This window comes from Dermacentor variabilis, chromosome 2 (genome assembly GCF_050947875.1).
Source record: "Dermacentor variabilis isolate Ectoservices chromosome 2, ASM5094787v1, whole genome shotgun sequence".
NCBI lineage: Eukaryota > Metazoa > Arthropoda > Arachnida > Ixodida > Ixodidae > Dermacentor > Dermacentor variabilis.
This window is the reverse complement of record NC_134569.1, coordinates 101430435-101451380: the sequence shown is the minus strand read 5'-3', so window position 1 is coordinate 101451380 and position 20946 is coordinate 101430435. Positions and strand designations below refer to the sequence as shown.

General features: G+C 44.9%; 1 protein-coding gene and 1 non-coding gene across 2 annotated transcripts; both read left to right on the top strand.

Annotated features, from left to right (window-relative positions):
• The first annotated feature begins 15791 nt into the window (after window positions 1–15791).
• Window positions 15792–17303, top strand: LOC142570386 (solute carrier family 22 member 7-like). Its single transcript, XM_075678774.1, has one exon. It carries the CDS (start codon window positions 15792–15794, stop codon window positions 17301–17303), a length of 1512 nt encoding a protein of 503 aa, XP_075534889.1.
• Window positions 17304–17502: 199 nt separating this feature from the next.
• Window positions 17503–17577, top strand: TRNAS-GGA (transfer RNA serine (anticodon GGA)). The gene has a single exon. It is a non-coding gene; the product is annotated as a tRNA-Ser (tRNA).
• Window positions 17578–20946: the final 3369 nt, after the last annotated feature.

The following is a 20946-nucleotide window of genomic DNA, read 5'->3' as shown; positions in this document are numbered from 1 at the left end:
CGCGGATAGCTGATATTCTAGTTGACATTAAGAAAAGAAATGGTGATGGGCAGGCCATGTATTGCGCAAGATAGATAACCCGCGTACCATTAGAGTTACAGAATAGATGTCAAGGAAAAGGAAGCGCAGTTGAGGACGGCAGGAAAGTAGGTGGGGTAATGAACTTAGGAATTTTGCAGGCGCAATTTGGATTCAGCTAGCGCAAGGCAAGGGTAATGGGAGATCGCTTGGAGAGGCCTTCATCCTGCTGCGGACATAAAAATATGCTGCTGCTGCTGCTGCTGCTGCTGCTGCTGATGATGATGATGATGATGTAACCACTGAAGACCGGAAGCAGAAAAGCAACTGACGAAGCTTGCTTGGTATGAAGCATCTGGCTAAAGCTGATGGCGTGCTTCAATTATGAGGAAAGGTCCTTGCAAGACGCCTCCTGTAAGCGAGGCATATACCGGCCCCCTTATCCTCTAGAGTTCAGAAAATAGGTGGCTTAAAAAGGTGACTCGGCTACTGCATCACCCATAGAGCAACTACAAGGGGAAAATATGGCATGTTCCCGCCAACGTAAACGTCTGACTTGCTTTGAGAGTTTGCAAAGTATTGGTGCAGGGGGACAGGCCGTGTATGACCTGCAAGTTTTTTTTGTATTTGATAGAGACAGTTATTAAACTCGACAAGACAGGCAGAGTAGCCAGGCTGGCGTAGGCTTTTTCCTGTTACTCTGCGCTGAGGAAACGAAGTGGTGAAAAAAGGGTACGAGGAGTAACAGGTGGGCTGCCACCGCCATGTCAAAGATTTCGTATTAATGAAAGCGTCATAAGAAATTACGAAAATTTCGATACTTTCAGAGCACCGCATAAAGCTAGGAAGCACAAACAAAACTGACATCAGAAAAAGAAAGGTTGGAGGAATTGCAATGAAAGCGGGCGGAGACGAAGACGTGGTCGGGGTATAGTTAAGGCGAGAATTTTGTGTGTGTCAAGGGGGTGGGGTAGGCACAAGGCATAATGAAGGCGATTTCCGAAGATTTATTTCTGTTCAGTCAAGGAGATTCAAAAGGAGCGTAAAGAAGTCGTCTTACGAGCTATGCAATAAATGTTCCTGGCTAAAACTTTAGGTAGGTGCCGTTGGATCAGTCTGCAAGCCTACACAACACTTACAACACCAAACGTATCGTATTTTGGTGCCCCTCAATTGGCCACAAGCCACGAGTCTGTTATTTCATCTTTGAATAAGTTCATTAACACGTCGGGAAGATTATGTAGAGTAAAGAACATAGTGCGCTCTATTCTTTTTTTTTCAACGTTTATGAATGAGTCCCCTCAAAGTTCTTGTTGTGCTTTACTCGCCTAGTTTCGGTTTTGTTTGTGTGCTTTTTAGCCTTCTTTGTCTTTTCTCAGGCGCACTTTTCGTTAGCTCTAGTGTATTTTACAATTTACTTTGTTGCGTTACGTTTCGATGTTCGCTTGCTTAGCAACCTTGTTGCGTACTAGTTTGCTTTTACGTTCATTGTCGTAACAACATACGCAGGTAGGAACCATGAGTTGAGGCGACAAGTAACACAGGGGTCCGTGCTCCCCAACCTGCGTATACAGTGCAAATATGACCTGTCGAACTCACGCGCCTGCGGCGAGGTCCCCGCTACCTCCACTTTCGTAAACATTTGTCTTGTCAACTTTTGCCAGCCAACAAGCTTCCAGACGGCTGGTAGGTGTACACCACCACCTCGTGAGCGCCGTGTACGGTGATTTCTCTAGACTCAACACATCAAATCTATGCCGGACTGGAAGGCCTGAGCGAAAAAAGGGGGCTCTGAATGGCGCCCTAGCTCGGCTGGGACTAATGAATCTTACTTGCTGTTCATCTTGCTTAACTCTTTCAGAAGATTTGCACTTTTTGAAGCTGAGAGAAACACGTAAATTGTTCCGCAAGATCTCTCGATATTCCTGTCTGTGCTTACTATGCCCGTCTGTACCAACGATGAAATTTTCTCGACAGTTTTCACTACGTTTTCAACGGCCACATAGGTCACATCATTAAGAGAACGTTTTAGAAGGACAATTTGGAGGATCCCATCTTGCCATTTTTGATACTCCATCTTTTGTAGGCTATTGTCATAGGAAAGTCGGTGGAGCTGTTGTGAGGTTCATAATGGAATTAGGAGAATTTACTTGTTAAATGCATAACTCTTCAAATAATTTTATTATTTCTGATATATATTCAGAATTTCCCTTTAGTGTTTCTTTTTAGATTCCACTATTTATTTTCCTAACCCCCCCGTTTCTTGGCCCATCCCCCCAAGTGAGTATGAGCCAATGATCAAGGAAAACCATTCAATCGTCACAGGCTGCGTAGTTCCAGCTCACACTAAATAAGGCATTACCATCATAATCACAGTGGGCATTTATTTATTTATTTATTTATTTATTTATTTATTTATTTATTTATTTATTTATTTATTTACAATATCTTACAGACCAAAAGGGCATTGAGTAACGGGGGTTTAGTCACTACAATGAAAGTACAAGCAAGCTAGTAAGGAACAGGGTTGCTAAGCAAGTGAAAATCGAAACGTAACCCAACAAACTAAATTGCAATATACAAAGCAAGGTTACAACGCAAGTGAACAAAGAAAAACGCGACACTAAAAGCACTAAAAGAGTGTTTGAGTGCAAGTGAAGAAGAAAATGGAACACACCCCAAAATTAAGAAATTATGTACACTAACGACTAATCCATGATACAGCGCTATCGCGAAAAATTCACCTCAAGCTTGTGACGAAATGTATTCAGGTTATTATCAGAGTCGATATGATAACGAAGATCATTCCACATTCGGATGTCTGTGGAAGTGCGGATGTGTTAAAAGCGTTTTTCTTACGAAAGATGCGCTTGAATTTGACTTGATTATGTAGCCTGCGTGACGTAAAAGGGGGCGATCAAGATGTAACGAGGCTATTTTATTGCTGTTGACGCACTTGTGAAACAGGTATAAGAGAAAAAAGGGGGTTAACCAAGGGGCCCGATTTTTATCAGTCGTATCATAAGAAGTCAACAAACACTGACATCAAGGACAACTTAGGGGAAGCTACTTGTGCTTAATAAATGAAATAAAGAAACGCGAAATGCGAAGGTTGTGGGTTCTGTTCCCACCTGCGACAAGTTGTTTTTTCACCCACTTTAATTTGCAATAATTTATCGTTTCTTTATTTCATTTATTAAGCACAAGTAATTTCCTCTAAGTTCTCCTTGGTGTCAGTGTTTGTTGGGTTCTTATGATAGGTATAAGAGAGATTTGACGGTGAATGGCCAATGGTTGAAGAGAAGCTGAGTCACAGTTGAATGATGGTCATAGTTCTTTGAAATGTAACGGGCGGCTCTCTTCTGAACTACTTCAAGCATGCTAATTTGATAATGAGCGGAAGGAGACAAAATAGATGAGGCATTTCAAGTTGTGTGCGGTAGAAAGTTATAAGGATAATTTGCGAACATTAGAGGGATAATGACGGAGGTTGCGGCGTAAATACTCTAATGTTCTTGAGAAGCCAACAAACAGAGACACCAAGGAAAACATAGGGGAAGCTACTTGTAGTTACCATGTGAATTAAAGAAATGGTAAATTAATGACATTGAAAATGGATGAGAAAACCACTAGCCACAGGTGGGGAACGACCTCTCGTCTTCGAATTACGCGTGCTATCCTCTAACCAATTGAGCTACCGTGGCGCGATTTCCCCATCCACTTTTTTTTGTTTTTTTATGTGTTGCTACTACAACTAACCTTGGGAGTGTTAGCCAGTGCCACCGCTCACAAACCTTGGCGGTGAATGTGAAAAAAAATGTCTGCCGCAGGCGTCACGAGTACGTGATATTTCTGGGTGAAGGCGACTGGTCAATAAACCCGCACACGCTACCTGAAGGCATCAATTTCGCCGGATTCGAGACCCTCGTTATGTAAGAATGAGAAGGAAGGGGGTTAACCAAGGGGCCCGATGTTTATTAATCATATCATGAGAAGCCCCCAAACAAAGGAAAACACAGTGGAAATTACTTGTACTTACCAAGTGAATTAAAGGAATAAATTAATGGCAATGAAAGTGGATGAAAAAACAACTTGCCGCAGGCGGGGAACGATCCCAATGTGCTGACTGAAAAGTGAAGACTTGTTCGGATGGGCGAACACATGAAGCGTTCCCAGTGCTTTATTGTGCTTCCAAACAAAGTATCGGTTTCTAATCAACACTTTGGTTTTGTCTCGTGTCTGTTTCTTGTGTTTGTGATCACATGCTGCTTTCCTCTCTGAAACATTCAACCAAACTTGTTTTGTCCTTATAGAGGTCAGAGATAGGCTTGAAAAGGACCATCATGCGTCGCCTACTGTTCTCATGGCACCAGGAAACATCACAGATAAAGAGTACAAGTAGAGATGCATCTTGATACTTGCAACGGATTGCATAACTTATGTTTTTTTTCTTTTTTGGGAACCTGCTTTCCTACGCTGCCACATGATTGAAACGTGTAACATGTTTTTCCTAGCGTAGCTGACTCGAACGAAGTGGAAGCGGAGAGGTCGAGCATGTGGAGAAGCCTTGCGTACAAAAACGAAAGAGGGAGAGCACCACTCTCGACGTACTTCTAAAGGAATTGCAGGAGTGCCACAAAAAAAGGGCCCAGCGGTCTTCAAAAAAGAAAGACGATACTTGATAGGCTGGCCAACGTTGTTTAAGGAAAGGCAATAAGTAATGAACAAAGTGAAGAAAATGTAGAAAGAGGTGCTTGTGTTGTTTCTAAAAATAAATACGGTGATTTAATATCATATATCTGCACTCTTACACGAAAGGAACGTGGCAGACAAACACGATTAGAAAAAATGAGACGTAACCCTCATTTGTTCAATACATTTACTCAATTGTTCACTGAAGCCGACGTCATCAATTATGAGATCAGCTTCATCCCTTCCGACCTCGTCATCCAGAGTAATTGTCTCCAGTTCATCGAATAAGTGCCGCTTCTTGTTGCACAAACTGTGAAAGACACACGCAGCCATGACTATCAAACAGCACTGCTTGGACGAGTTAGCGTAAATAAAGTACAGTCTACGAAACAGCTGCTTCAGCAGACCAAATGTGTTTTTGTATTGTAACCATATGCTGCGCGTGATGGTTTTTGTGTCTCCTCTTCCACGCTGGGAATCATTCCTTGCAGTTCCTGCATGCGTCGTAAGCCAAGGCAGCACTGGATATACCAAGTGACCAAGTAAGTCCAAAAACAAGAAAGGGGCTGACAGATGGAAGAGCACACTGTGGTATAAAGTTTGTAAACAGGGATGAAGTGCCTCAGACAGGCTGGCCAACGTTTCGATAGGAGGACCTATCTTCGTCAAAGGCGGACGAAGATAGGTCCTCCTATCGAAACGTTGGCCAGCCTGTCTGAGGCACTTCATCCCTGTTTACAAACTTTATACCAAAGTGACCAAGTAGGTAACCCCCACTTCACTTGGCGGTAGCATCCATAAAAAAGAGGCCCTCTCTAACGAGCCTTGCGTCATGTGCTGACGCAAGTACGTCGGTGAACTTGTTCCAGTTATTGCAAACGCCTTGCAAGATGAAAGAAGGAAACTTTCTGAGAATAAAGTGCGACTTGTCGTCAACGCAGCCAATTGTATTTCATGCCCTTTACCCGCCACTTCTAGCCAGAAATCCCGCCTTGCACCTTTCGTTTCTTTTTCGCTGTTCGGCCACGATATTGCTTCAGCGCTCAGTTCATTCAATAATGACAAACACACTGTCCACGTGTGCTTGCACGAAAGACTTGGCGACGTCAAAACGGTCCCCAAGCGACTACATGCTGCATTGATGCCCATGATAGGTTAGGATAACCAGGTACTTTTTTTCAACATCTATCCGGGAGTTTGTCCTCTTATCGCGCTTGGATAGGTGGAAGAGGCTACAAAACGGACAAGTGCGTCAAGCGTGCACTGCGCAAGAGGTAAGTGATCCTTGAATTAAAAGTCGTAATAGTTATTCACAACATCCTCACAGTAGCGAGACACGCGATTCCTGAGACCTGCAACCTGAGAAGGTTGCCGACGGGCACTTTCAGTAACCCCTACAACCTGCACCGCTTGTGGCCACGCTGCACCCCGTGGTGCGAGCGCCAACGAGTCGATATGGCCCATGTGCTTTGGGAATGCCAACGCCATAAGGAAGAAGGACCAAGAGGAAAGGGGAAGACAACAGCAGGACCCTCTGAAGCGGAGCGCCTCGCTGAGAGATAGCAAGCCGCCCTCATCAGCGAACCACCCGAAGACAAGGAGTGGGCCGTCCAGCGGGCCAGGGCCACTGCCGAGGGTCTCGGAAGATTTTCCTCCGGTGATGGGCCCCTGGCAGCCTAGCCAACAGCAATAACCGTTGGACAAATAAAGTTTATTCCTATCCTATCCTATCCTTGCAAGCTTCAATGCAATCCTCGTCACGAAGTTCGTCGTATTGTGCATCCTCGCTGTCGGAGTCTGCCAGTTCCATGGCTAATTAAACAAACGCGGAAAGGGAGTAAACCTGCCGCGGTGGCTTAGCACCTATGGTGTTGCGCTGCCGAGCTCGAGGTCGTGGGCTCAAGCTCGGCTGCGGCAGCCACACTTCCATGGAGGCGAAGTGCAAAAACGCCTATGTCCCGTGCATCGGGGGGTTAATGATTCCCTGGGGGTCAAAATTAAATCGCCACTACGGCGTGCCTCATAATCGCACCGTGGTTTTGGCACCTAAAACCACAGAATTCAATTCAAAGGGAGTCCATCACTAATTCACGGGCAGTGTAAGCAGAGGCGTCGACTTTTTTCACAGCACGCGCAACGATAACCGAGTGTAGCAGAAGGCTTGCACGTTAGCTGCACTCTCGCATTCGCTTCGGTGAGGGCGCTACTATCGCGTTGATGCCTGCTGCATTTGCTGAACTGCTCCATGCACGACGACGGCACCGAGTCGCCACCACCGTGACCAGTTCACGTAGTGCACGGTTAATCGAATAGACTTACAGTTGGATTGGATTGGATTTCTTTCTTCGATGAGGCGTGCCCACTGAGGGGGATGGGACAATATTTGGATGGTATTAGGAAGATTTTGGTGGTACAAAAACTGGTTAAAGTGTCATGTGGAAAGGATAAAAATAATGTTTGAAGAACTTAAGAAAAAGTTTTGAAACAACTACAAATTTCTCCATGCCTTAACAGACATCCCTGTGGTAGTTGCCAATAGAGGAGGCTCCTAGAGAAAGAATACTTAAAATGAAGTAATTTAAAAGAAGTTGCGTGAAGTTGAATGTTTTCCCTTAAAGCAGAGAAACGGTAGTAGAATAAGAAAAGATGATCGATGGTTTCATCTACTGCACAGAATGGGCACAGAGGGAAGAAAAGGGTCAGCCCTGTGACGATAAAAGTTTAATAACGGTGTTCGACAGTGTAACCGGGTAAAAATTACTTCAGTTTTTCTGGTGTGAAATGAATTTTTGTGCCAAGGGAATAGGAGGTGTCGATATTTTGAAAAATTTGCTATCGCTGGATTAAAAAAGTCTAGAGCAATTACATATCTCCTGTATCTAGTGGAAGTTGTGTAAGCTGATGCCGGAAGGGATGATAGTACAGGGGCATTGAGGGCCGCTCTCGCGAGAATGCCAGCCATCTCGTTCCTGTGTAATCCCCAATGACTCCGCACCGAAAGTAATCTAATTAAATTTATGTGGTCAGGCACTAGAAGATTAAGTGCACGTAAAAGGCTAGCACTACTACTTGTGAGCGATGTACACAACGATAAAGAGTCCGTTATTATCACTACCGTCGATATCGATGAATTTAGCTTACGGAAAGCTAATACTACATCTAGAAATTCAGTCTGAAGTACGGATAAGTAGTCCGGAATCCTAATTCAGAATGACCAGTCTAGAGCAGGAGCAAAAATGCCAATTCCAGATTTTTCTTCACACTGCGAGTGGCCTGTTGCGATGACTGTATTTATACCTAAACTCAATAAATTATCTTGCAACAGTCAATTTAACATCTTTCGAGGGAGAAATTTTGCATTTTTAGGGTAAATGTTATAATAGATTATTTTTAGACTTTTCACACGTTACAAATAGGGGACACTTCCCAAATACGTACATTTAAGAGGTTAATAAATGTTTGTACAAAGACCACCTGTGGTGTATGAAACCGGGGCCAGCGCACTCTAAAAATGATGCAGGCTGGAGAATGAATATGTTTTCCAATCTTATAATAGGGAATCCGTACATATTTTAGAATGTTTGCACCGTCAGCAACCGATATCTGCATAATATTGAGCGCAACCTGACTTCTTGATGTAATGCATTACTAGCCACAAATTTCGGTAAACCGCCGCACAATCGCAGGGCTTCCCGGATCAATCAGAACAAGAGGGCGTAATTTATAATCTGTCGCACCAGAAAAGAGCCCACATGCAAATTCTAAAATGGGCCGCACGTACATTTTATAAATCATTAGTAGTGGGTCTGTCCGGGTCCCCGACCGACTGTTGCGTAGCTTACGTAGCATGCCAAATGCTCTCATTCCTTTTTTAAACTATGTGGTCAATATGGCCAAGCCAACTGATGGAGCCGTCATTGACTACACCTGAGTACTTCACCGACTCCCCTTGAGGTATAGTCTCGAGAAGGTAGGATAGCGATACCTGGTGACGGGATTATTAAGGGCGAAAACCAATATCGACCATTTCCTCACGTTAAGTTAAAGGCGAATCTTCTTTACCCAGCTTTCTATGGTGCAGAGATAGTTCTGTAGTCGATAATGTAGGGAGTGAATATCGCTGTCTAATACATAGAGAGCAATGTCGTCTTCGTATACATACAGATGTTTGTACATCTGCCTGCCGAGGAATGGAACTCATCAGAACGTTAAATAATAATTGAGAAATGACAGCGCCTTGAGGAACACCTCGTGATTGATTATGTGTTCTCAAGGAAAAGCCTCTTAGAGAGCAGTAGAATTTCAAATTCTACTGCTCTTCAAAGTTTATAAGGTAACTTGGAAACTCTACATTTCATAATAAATCCAATAAAATTACATAATCTACACTGTTGTAGGCTTTGGAGATGTCTAGTGTCACAATAGCACCTATCTGTCTTTGGTGCCGTGCCAATACTATTCTACTCTCTAAGTCCAAGTGAGCATGCCAAATTTAACATGATGGTCGGAATCTAATTTGGCAGGAATTAAGCAAGTCTTTGGTGTCTACAAATTTTAGCATACGGACGTATAGTATTCTTTCAATTAATTTAACCAAATTTGAGGTTAGCGTGATTGGTCTGATGTTATCTATTGTATATTCTTCCCTATGATTTTAAGAACTGTAATTATTTTAGCAATTTTCCATGCAGACGGAATCTATGAAAACCTAATTGAGTGATTTATAATAACTAAAAGGTCATCTGGAGCTTCCTTAACTAAAATTTTGATCATGACAGAGGTTAGCCCATCTGCTCCGGGAGCTGAATCTAGTAGTCGCTCCACGATTTCAGCCAATTCTAACATGGTAATTCCTATAATATCATCTGATCTCCTTCGTAAGCTCGAGCAATGTGGCAAAACTGAAGAAAATCTAATTTCTAATTACTTCGCTATTTCTTCTAGTGACTGTTTCATTTCATTACTACTTAATACTATGGAGTCTATAATAATTGCACGCGGAAAAGCTTTTCTACCGCGGAGAAAACGGAATAAAGCGCTTTATTATTTTTTTTGTTAGATAGGAAGTCAAAATGGCTTGCAGTCGTATTCGTCTTTGGCTTTTGAAGCTGTACGCTTAAAGAGGGCTCGAAACAATTTATAATCGCTCCAATTTTCGGGAATCTGGTTATGTAATAATTTATTTCCAAGCAGCTTTTCTCTTTCTATAATCGCGAGCGCATTCTTCCCTCCACCAAGGGCTATATGAACTTATGTTGTTTAGACAAATCTCAAATTCAGACTTTTTGCGAGAACCTTCCGAAGCAGAACAGATAATCGTAGTTTCTTGCTTAGTGCGCGCGTCAGACAGCGCTGAAAGAGTATTTCGTAAGCATTTTGTAAAAATATTTCATTAATATAAGTGCGAACCTGATCGCTCATAAACGTTACAGGGCGTGCTATCTCAAAAATTACTGGAAGGTGATCACTGCTTGTTGCATATTCAACAGTCGACCACGAAGATGCGGAAACACTCGGGCCAGGAAGTGTAAGATCTATTGCAGTGTAGGATCTACTTCGTATACACGTAACAGATGCTGAGTTTACACACGTTAACCCATTGTCCATAGCCCAGTTCCATATTATGGTGCCACAGAAATCTGTTTTTAATTCCCATGATATATGATGAGAGTTGAAGTAGCCTCACAGTGGGATGCCTTGTCCGCAAGAACTACGAACCCTGTCCAGTATGCGTGTGTCCTGTATGCCAAAAGAAAAATATGCATTTATTGTGGTAAAGGGGCTACATCCAGGGAGATTCAGCTGTATCACTAGGATTTCAAACTCAGAAGTAGAAAGTTCAAACGAAATTTTGGCCTTATGGCAAATATGAGACGAAATAAATATAATTAATCCGCCACCTCTAGTAAGACGGTCTAGACGAAATGATCTGTAAAATTCTATCTGAAAATGTTTTGCAGAATTTAACCAAGTTTCTTGTAAAATATATAAATCAGGGTTAAGTTGAGTAGTTAGACAAGTTAAATCTACTGAAGATGAATATAAAGAACGACAGTTCCACTGAAGCACTTTCAGCGACACCATAGTTTAGAAAGTGCCACAGCCGAAACTGCCTTCTGTAGAATGCTTTCTTTCGGTATAGCACTGGGCTGACTTTTCTGAGCTTTTGAGTGAGGACCGAAGGAAAAGTCATTGATTGGTGACATTGTTCTTTTATAAGCTCGAACGTTTTGTTCCACATCTGTCATTTCGAAATCTGCGTTAGCCAGATTATCATTGGCAGGCCGTATGGAAGAGGAAGTAGAAGGTTCAACGCCGTCATTAGAAGGATAGATATCTGAACGCATAACACTGGTTTGTGGCATGTGATCAACTGTTTGGGTCATTGTAGGACTAAGACAGGTAGCTTGCATCAAATGAGATAAGTTACTAGAGATGGCCTGTGATATACATTCCCCGAGGCTCATTGCCAGCCGTTCCATAGCTTTTGTAACTGCCTTTTCTACAGCGGCCTCTGTAGTTGCTGTTAGTGATACGTCCGAGGTAAGAGTTTGCCTCCCAGTAACACCCCCATAACCAAGGGCCCTTTCTTTCACGATACTTAGCGCCTCCTTCCTGGAGCAACTAGCAGTTAGAATAATTGGCTGGGTGACTTCCACCACAGAGGCAGCATCGCTCATCTTAGGCGCTACAATCGCTTTTATCGTGCTCTTCCCCGAATTTGCAACAACGCTGACTAGACTTACATCCTGCACTATTGCGGCCGTATCGCCAGAAATTACGGCATTGTAGCGGACGCTATGCCAGAGGTTGAACTCTGAACACAAGGGGCCGCACCTTTAGTTCTGATGGACAGAAAGTTCCTGCAAATGTTGCAATCACCGATTCTGTTGGGACCCTCTTATTGTCTACCACTCGATTGCAGCGATAAACAGCAATTACTCCAGTCCCAGACAATATATCTAATGTTTCTGATGGAGATAGATCAGCATCGACACCTCTGGCTATTCCCTTGGTGCATGCGAGGTGAGCAGGGATGAAGGCACTCACCGGCAGTGACGCGAACGATGAGCACTTCAGCAAATCCGCGAGACAGGTCTGGTCTAGTGATGTGCACACCATACCTCCGCGGCCGAACTGGCTCACTTCTGTGATGGTCTGGTATGCAGATATGGCAGCGCGGAGAGATTTCTGGATTGCCTGGAGGTTGGTCAACCATATAGAGCCTCCATCGGAAGGAACCAGAGCCACAGAGATGCTGCCCACGCCACTACGGGTAAACAAATCCAGGGGTAATTCGTCTGTCGGAATAGATACTGTCCAATGGGAAAAATCTCTGCCGGGGGAGTTTTTAGACAACAGCCAAGGATGAAGCAGGCGCAAGAATATTAGGAAGATCAACCAGTAAGCCTAGAAAAGCTTAATACCACCCAAAACCTGGCCAAGAAACAAGAGCTGCAGGCAGGTCCGAGGAGCGTTCGAACGAAGGTCGACCGATACATCGCGGACCTTGTAGTTGTTGTAGCCTGTCACACGTGTGGCTCCTATCCACGACGGGGGATTGGCCAAGAAATGGGTGAATTATTCCAAATTAATATGGAGCATAAATTTTCTATTTTCTATGGAATCAGAATTGAATAGCGTACAATTACCTGTGAAAATAGGATCAGGAAGGTAATATGGGAGGAGTAATAATTAATTTAAATGTAGAAAAAATAATTGAGCAGGGCATTCGTTTAGATTATGTAAGGATTGTTTGAACTGCGAAGCAAGCATCCCTGTGGCCGAATCCCGAAGTAGACGCCCCGAACGAAAGAATATCAGATTCTGTCAAGTTCAGGCCAGTTCTTATAAAAGGTATTTCCAACAATCTTTTTCTTGCCTCAGCAAAGCGGCGACAAGATAGAAGAAAGTGCTGTATCGTCTCCTCCTCATTACAAAATGAACAGAGGGGGGAGGGAACCAAACCCGACCTGTGTAAGTAGAAATTCAGGGAAGGAATGCGGCAACGTAATTTGGTGAGAGAGACCTCAAGCATCTTTGTGTAACAGGATTCGCTACGCCAGGGAAACGCGAGGTGCATATAATCTGGAGAAGCAGTCAGATCTGGGTTTGATAAGGCTATTCTAATCGATCGCATCCGAAATTTTGCCGCTGTGATCTGTGCTGTCACTGGTAAAATAGGAAGAACAGGGTCGGAAAGTGATGCCTTTGCCAGTGAATCGGAAGTTTCATTATAAAACAAACCTTTATGACCAGGCACCCAAATAAAATGAACAGATTGCGCATAGGCAGGAACTAGCAAGTGGAAGAGTTTTAGCATAAGTGGCTCATTAGTAGCGGTAAGGCAGCAGCATACAGAAAGGGAGTCAGTAAGAATAGCAGCTGTTGTAATCATATGATCTAATTTGCGTAAAGATAGAATTATTGCTAAAGACTCGGCCAGAAAAATAGGCACAAAATCGGGCAATTTTAAAGAAAAAGAGCAGTCCAGTGCAGGACAAAAAATTCCAATGCCAGTTTTTTCTTCGCACTGTGATGCAACTGTTGCAATTATAATGTTTGTTTCCAGGGTGCTTCTATCAAGCGTTTCTTTACCTATTCATTGTGCAGATTTCAATTCCTTATTTTTTTCTTTATAGATTGTAAAATGACAGTTAAACAAAAGAAAACGTTCTTCTTCACAATTTTTTCCTCGTAAGTAAACATTTACGTGAAGAAAAAATTCACAGTACGCACCTCGACCATTCGTAAGGCAGCCTTCGTATTATGGGACCTTCCGAAGAAAGGAAGATGACGCCCCCAATATTCATATTCACAATTGAAAATGAGGAACGTTATCACGGTTCTCAACTCATTATCAAAATATTGTAAGCCTAATTCTCATTATTATTATTAGTATTGCTACTGCTCCCATTTGTCCACTTCCTTTAGTAGTATAGTTGTACCGTCCGCTACATGGCGAATTCACCGCGTAGCTGTGTACTGTCGTTTGGGATCATCATCACCATACCCCGAGACCCCGTGGCATGCTCTCACGTGTCAAAGAAGAAGCTGTCTCGCCAGCGTTAAACAACCTGGTTAAACAACATTCGCCTTTCACTTAACGTTAGAAAATCCTCGATATTGGTTTTCCCTCTTAACAATCCCGTTAATATATCGATATCCTATCGCCTCGAGACTATACCTCAAGTGGAGTCGGTGAAATACTTAGGTGTAGTATATGACGGTTCCCTCAACTGGCTCGGCCATATTGACCATATCGTTAAAAAAGGAGTACGAGCAGTTGGTATGCTACGTAAGCTGTGCAATAGTCGGTCCGGAATGCGGAGAGATCCACTTTTAATGATATACAAGATGTATGTGCGGCCCATTTTAGAATTTGGATGTGTTTTATTTTCTGGTGCCCCAGCTTATAAATTACGTCCCCTTGTTCTACTTGAGCGGGAAGCCATACGACTGTGTTGCGGATTACCGAAATATGTTGCCAATAACATATTACACCAAGAAGTCAGGTTGCCTTCAATATTGTGTAGATTTCGGTTACTGACGGTGCAAACAGTCTTGAAATTGTATGAATCCCCTATTAGAAGATTGAAATACATATTCATTTCTCAGCCTGCACTTTTCTTCGGAGTACACTGGCATCGTTTTCATACACCACAGGTCGTCTTCGTACAAACATTGATAAATCCCTTACATGTACGTCTCTGGGAGGTACCGCCTATTTGTGATGTGCGAGAGAACCTAGAAATTATATTTGATGACATCTACCCAAATAATGCAAAACATCTCCCTTATAATATATTAAACGGCTTATTACAGGATCATTTATTGAGTTTAGCTATAAGTACGGTCATTGCGACAGACGCCTCACAGTGTGAAGAAAAATCTGGAATTGGCATTTTCTCTCCCTCTCTAAACTGGTCATTTGCAATCAGGATTCCGGACTTTTATTCCGTATTTTTGGCTGAATTTCTGGCTGTAGTCCTAGCCTTACGCAAACTAAATCTGTCAACATCGGCGGTAGTAATTATAACAGATTCTTTATCCTTATGTTCCTCGCTCACAGCAAATGGTGTCACTAACCTTTTACGTACATTTCATTTTCTAGTGCCTGCCCACATAAATTTAATTAGATTGCTTTGGGTGCCTGGACATAAAGGATTAGTCATGAATGAAATGGCTGACAGTCTAGCGAGAGCGGCCCTCAGTGGCCCTGTATTACCATTACTTCCTACAATAGCTTACCTGACGACTACTAGATTCAGGAGATATACAATTACTCAAGACTTCTTGAACCCAGCTGTAGCAAATTTTTCAGAATATCGACACCTCCTATTCCCTTGGCCTAAAAATTCCTTTCACACCAGAAAAACTGAAGTCATCTTTACCCTATTACGTTGTCGAATACCAAAATTAAACTTCTATCGTCACAGGGCAGGTCTGGTGCCCTCCCCTCTGTGCCCAGTCTGTGGAGCAGATGAAACAATAGATCATTTTTTCATATTCTGCCGCCGTTTCACTTCTTTAAGAAAAAATCTAGAATCAAGATTTACACAGCTTGGTTTGAGCTTTTCAATTATAAATATCCTTTCTCTAGGAGCCTCCTCTCTTGGACAGTGCCACAGGGATATTTGCTCAACCGTGGAGGATTTTATAATTGCTACAAGGAGATTTTCTTGAATTCTTAAACATTTTATTTTTGTTCATTTCCTCCAGTTAGCTTTACCATTTTCAGTTTTTTAATAAAGATAGCCTAATTTCATCCAAATCTTGGCCAATCCCCCACAGTGGGTGTGCGCCATCGCAAAGGAATACCATACCATACCATACCGTACACAACGTTTCCAGTAACTGTACTGGCTATTGCTTGCTGTTTCGTCAAAGAAGGCACTGTGCAGACCTTAGCAATGGACATCCTGGTCCCACGACGGCTGCTGTCCAAGGACCTTTTGACCAGCGAGCCCTTCGACTGCGCCGACGCCTTCGGCCACGGCACCTTCCAAAGGCGCCTGCTGCTGCTCTGAGCCATCGCTACCTTCCTTGTGAACCTCCACGGCTTTGTATTCCAGTTGATTATGAGAGACGTTAAGTACAGGTGCAAGGTTCCGGCACCGCCGCCGCATTACAACGGTTCTGCGCTCGAATGGAGGAGTTTGTTAATCCCCAAAGAAGCACATGGCGAATTGAGCATCTGTCACCGCTACGAGTATCTGGAGGAACCAAACGGCAGTACCCCCAACACGATTCCCTGCGGTGAGTGGTTGTACGACGACGATGACGAGCCGGCGCGTACTAGCATTGTGAGCGACTGGGACCTCGTCTGCGAGAGGCGGATACTCGTCTCGGTGATGATCGCCGTCGACGTCGCCGGCTCTCTCCTGATCACAGTCATCGGTGGATCGCTCGCCGACACCATAGGCAGATTGCCCGTGCTCCTCGCATGCGCGGTGGTACTAATAATCTCCACTATCGCCGGATGCCTTTCCGGAAGCTTCGTGACGTTCGTGGCAGTGAAGATCTTCAGCTCTGGAAGCGTCACCGCACTCGTGAATATTACCGTCACGTCCGTCTTCGAGATTACCACGCACAATAACCGGCCGCTCCACGTCATCTTTGCCGCAACCCTGGGTCTTCTGTTTTCCGACATGTGGTATGCCACCGTTACCACGGTCAAGCTTGGCTGGATGCTAAAGCTCGCGGTCTTTATTTTTCCGACCGTGCTCACGCTGCCGGCCTTCTGTGTCGTCTTCGAGTCGCTCCGCTGGCTGATCGCAAGGGTTCGCTTCAAGGAGGCGGAGGTGGTCATGATGAGTGCGGCCGCGATCAACCGCTTTCCCATCCATTTCACGGCGTTGACACTGGACAAGGCCAAGACGGCGATGGTCAGGAACGCCATGCGCTTGCCGTCCATCGACCACGACATGCTCAGTGGATACTCCATGCGGCGGCGCGCTCTCCTTTTGAGCCTTTCGTATTTCTCCATGACGTTCTCCGCGTTCATCCCGTCGTTCGCCACTCGGAATAGAAATGAGCCCTGGTACACACTCGGTTCATTTTCCGTGGACCTGTTAGGCTATGCGATGATGCACCTGCTAATCACCAGGGTCAGCATAGTGACCGTAATGAATGTGTGGTTTTCGGTGCTCGGCTTGCTTGAATGCCTACTGAGTGTAGTCGTCGGTGGGGGTGCCGGGGTTATGATCCAGGCCCTGGTTATGATAGCCACGGCGGTCTTCTACTCCGGCTCTATTCTTTGTTTCGTCTACACCCTCGAGCTGTTCCCTACAGCCATCCGTGGTACGGTGGTGTGCTGGGTCTTCGCCTGTGGACGTCTAGGCGCCGTGCTCGCCATAGCAGTGCTGGAGTTCCAGAAGCACGGACGGGCTGACCTGGTGCATGCAGTGGCCGGCACTCTTCTTTTCGCGTCGATGTTCGCCCAGGGTGGCCTACCGCGCGCCACCTCAGTAGAATGCACCAAGATGGACTACCGGCGCGCGTCGTTTGTGCCCGAGCGCCGCATGGAGTATATGAAGAAGACGCTTGACTCAAGCACCCACGCTACACTCAGAAACAAGATTAGACTATGATTAAACTATGAGGCCTTTCTTTCGAGGAACCCGTATGGGTTTCCTTTGTTGCAATTGCTACAAAACGGGTGGATGTCTCATTTTCCCTTTATTCATTGCTTCTCTCCACCTTGCGGGTTTCCGCAGAACTACTACGTCAAACTCTTGCCTTTGCTTCGTGTTGTCGACAAATTCGACTTCGCCCTACCATCTGCTAGCCGCCTGGTTAGCTCAGATGGTAGAGCGGCTGCCCCGGAAAGGCGGTGGTCCCGGGTTCGAGTCCCGGACCAGGACGAATTTTTCTTCAACTATGAGGCTTTTCTTTCGAGGAACCCGTATGGGTTTCCTTTGTTGCAATTGCTACAAAACGGGTGGATGTCTCATTTTCCCTTTATTCAAGATTAGTGACAATATCTCCAAATATAGCACTGCCTCTCAGAGTCGTCGAAGTTCGCGTCACTAGGCGTGAGTTAAATATTTCGCACACTTTTCTCCGCTTGCATTTTACAATGGCTGCTGTTTGCTGGTGACTGGTTGTGAACCTGTAGGCTCACGTGTCTACATCTGGTGATCTGCAATGTGTTATACGTGGCCACGATTCACACGTAGTGTCCGTGAACTTGTGTAATATTTTTCTGCAGACGCAATTTTGTATTTGTTTCGTCTATATTTCGGATTTTCTATGAAGAAGTGTCTGGATTTTTCGCTTTAGAAAGCGTGGACAAGAGCACATTGTAGTGTGCTCCTTGCTTGGGCACATGTCCTAAGGTGCCCCATTATCACCACAAACGTCAGTTTTTCAGGGAACCCCACTAGTGAACTTTAGTATGCTATGCAGGCATGGACGGCTATTATTGACCTGTTTTGTTCTTTAGATACATATTTTCTTTTGTTTCTGTTTGTATGGTTGTGTGAATTGACTAGCGATGTTTGGACTAGGACGATGGACGTCGTACTTTTTGGTACAGCCGTTTTCAAGGTTAATTAAAAGTGAACAGCCTGTTAATGCTGCTGTACTGAATGCCCTCGCGAATGTTGTGTTTTGTGAAGTACACTGTGCAATTACGCCATGCAGTATTTGGCGTCGTCAAATGCAGCCACGTCGCTACTGTAAATCTTACAACGAAAATTTTTTCAGCCTATATGGTCGTATCGTGTGTAGACATTCGCTTGCCATTCACGCCTGGGTGCCTTTATAGGCATTCGCTTTTCGCATGCCTACGATGAACGGAGGGATTTCGCTCGCACTGTAGCTTTTTCCACATATTTATCCGCTTTCTCAATGTAAGGGCCTTCGTTAACAATTGAATAGTGGTAAGCGCAATTTCAACACGGGAGAGAAGACAGATACACAAGATCAGGACAAGCGCTATGTCTATCTTCTGTCCAGTTTGGGAATTAGCGCTTGTCCTGTTCTTCTGTGTCTATCTTCTGTCCCGTCTTGGAATTGCACTTACTAGTATTCAGTTGTTAAACGTGAACCAACTAGCCCAGCAACAAATTTTGTTAAGGACAATGGTCAGTGCAGTTTGTACATACTTCTGAAGCCAAGGCAGCATTGAATAAAGGGTACACAGATTAATTGAAGATGCGGAAGGATGGGGTGAAACGTTTCAGTTTGGCGCAAGGTACAAAGCGGAGGCAGTGACAGGTTGTCCACTATTTCACATGGTGACACGACACTGTCTGGGAATGTAGCAGTTGTAGACAGCATGTAAAGACGCTGGATTCGAGCACGGTGGATCTCGGTGCCTCCGTTATGCTTTTCACTGTAGGTCGGTACCATTCCCTAAGTGCTTACATCCCGGTGTAGCTTGATTATCTTCTCATTTACCGACGCGCACATTGCAACCACAGCTTCTCGGACGGGTGCTACGCTGTAATATTTGCCCTTGCTGAAAAGGGTGATTGAGAAAGTAACTCCGGCCAGAAAACATTGCTTTGTTTTTGAGCATGCTCTACAACAAGGCTGTATAGGCAACAGGCTACCAGGACAGCCATGTGTTGTATACATTGAAGGTCAGAAAGTCAAACGGGCGTTTCAGTGTTGGCCAACTGCCTATACCTCAGAAAACTGTCACTGCTACTCGCAATAGCAGTCTACAGCGACGCCGCGGATGCAGCCAAAGTTACGATATGAAAGCCTTCGCTCTGAAATAGCGGCCACGTCAGTTTTCAAGTTGTTTAAATACTGAGGCCCAAATTGTGAAATCTTGCTTATCTTAGGAAGTCTTCAGTTTCGCTAGGCGGCCTTAGGTCAATTCTGAAAGCCTCCTTTCTGTACTGGCCTCAGTGGAGGATTCCTTCACGCTTCCTTATTGTAAGGCAGCCGTGAAGCTACCTTCAAGCTTCGTTTCCTTGCTCCTTTCACTGAAAGAGGGCTTCACAGCAATGATGGTCCACTGATGCTCTCTCGCTCACGCTCAGTTGCTTACCGCTGGCCATGATGGAAGGAACAAAATTAGGAGGGAGCATGACGTCACTCAGCTAGACTCAACAAGCTAACCTCCTCTGATTCCGTATTTCTCTCTGAGACCTACACGTGCGCGGTGGCTCTCGGTAACGAATAGGCCCGAATTGTTGCTGGAGCTTTCAAGAGATTGCTTGGTTTTTCACGCATGCTTTTGCGTGGCGACATCCGTTTGCATTTGATTTATTAAGTCGTTGACCTGCACTGTTTCGTTCTGTCATTCCCGACAGATACTTGCATTTGCACTAAACTTGAGTCATGATGCTTCGACAGCAAAGTAATAGCGACAACTGGGCGCCGTGGTCGATATTCGTGGTCGGTTTCTTGGCCCACTAGGCTTAACAAGAGCGGGTGTGTTAGCTCTACAGGAGCTCCGAGATTTTACGGTGATGGCAAGCCAGCTGTGCTGGCAACATCTCAGATGTCACGCGTTAGGAACGTTTACTTTGGTGTCAAAAGAAAAGGTAGGTGACGAGGGTCTACTTTTCGTTTATATTACAGTAGAGCCGTTAGAACCTCGCTGGGTATCTCTTGACATCCGCAGCTTCGCCGAGCTGGGAGAGAGAGAGCTGAGAGAGAGTGAAATCAGAGTATATAAATACCCGCGTGATGCATGGCTACGTGGCGAGGGTGGATGGAGCATAGCGGGGGAGAAGCAGCGCGGCGGGGACACAGGTGGTGTGACGTCATTGCTCTCCGGTAGAAATCCGCGCGCTCGCTTCAGCGGCGTCGGCATACACGGCGTCGGAGCTAGCATGCATCAGAGCTAAGGCGCGGGGGTTGGCGCCGCGTCGCGTCCGAGCAGCGTCTAGCACACAACACTGAAGCGTATGGCGTCTCAACAAATAGCCTCTGTTGAGGCGGGTACCTCAAATGATGGGCTTTCGTAACCGAAACCCCCCACAGAGGAAGACGGCATGGATTTTCCTGAAGGCTTAACTTCCCCCAGCTCCGCTGGTGTCTGGTGTTTGCGATAGCAGAGCCACGCTTGATTTTTTTGATGACTAGGCTGCAAGACTGTCATGTCCTCCCTCCCAGTTTATTTCATCCTCCATGTCCCTGGCAAGAAAGATGGCAGGGACTTTTGGTAAAGTGCCTTAGGTTTTAGCATGGCTCACTGAACGAAGTTCAAAGAAGCAAAAAACTTTGTAGCCTTTAGGGCCTCTGACATAGTACAGTGCACACGGCTTGCCG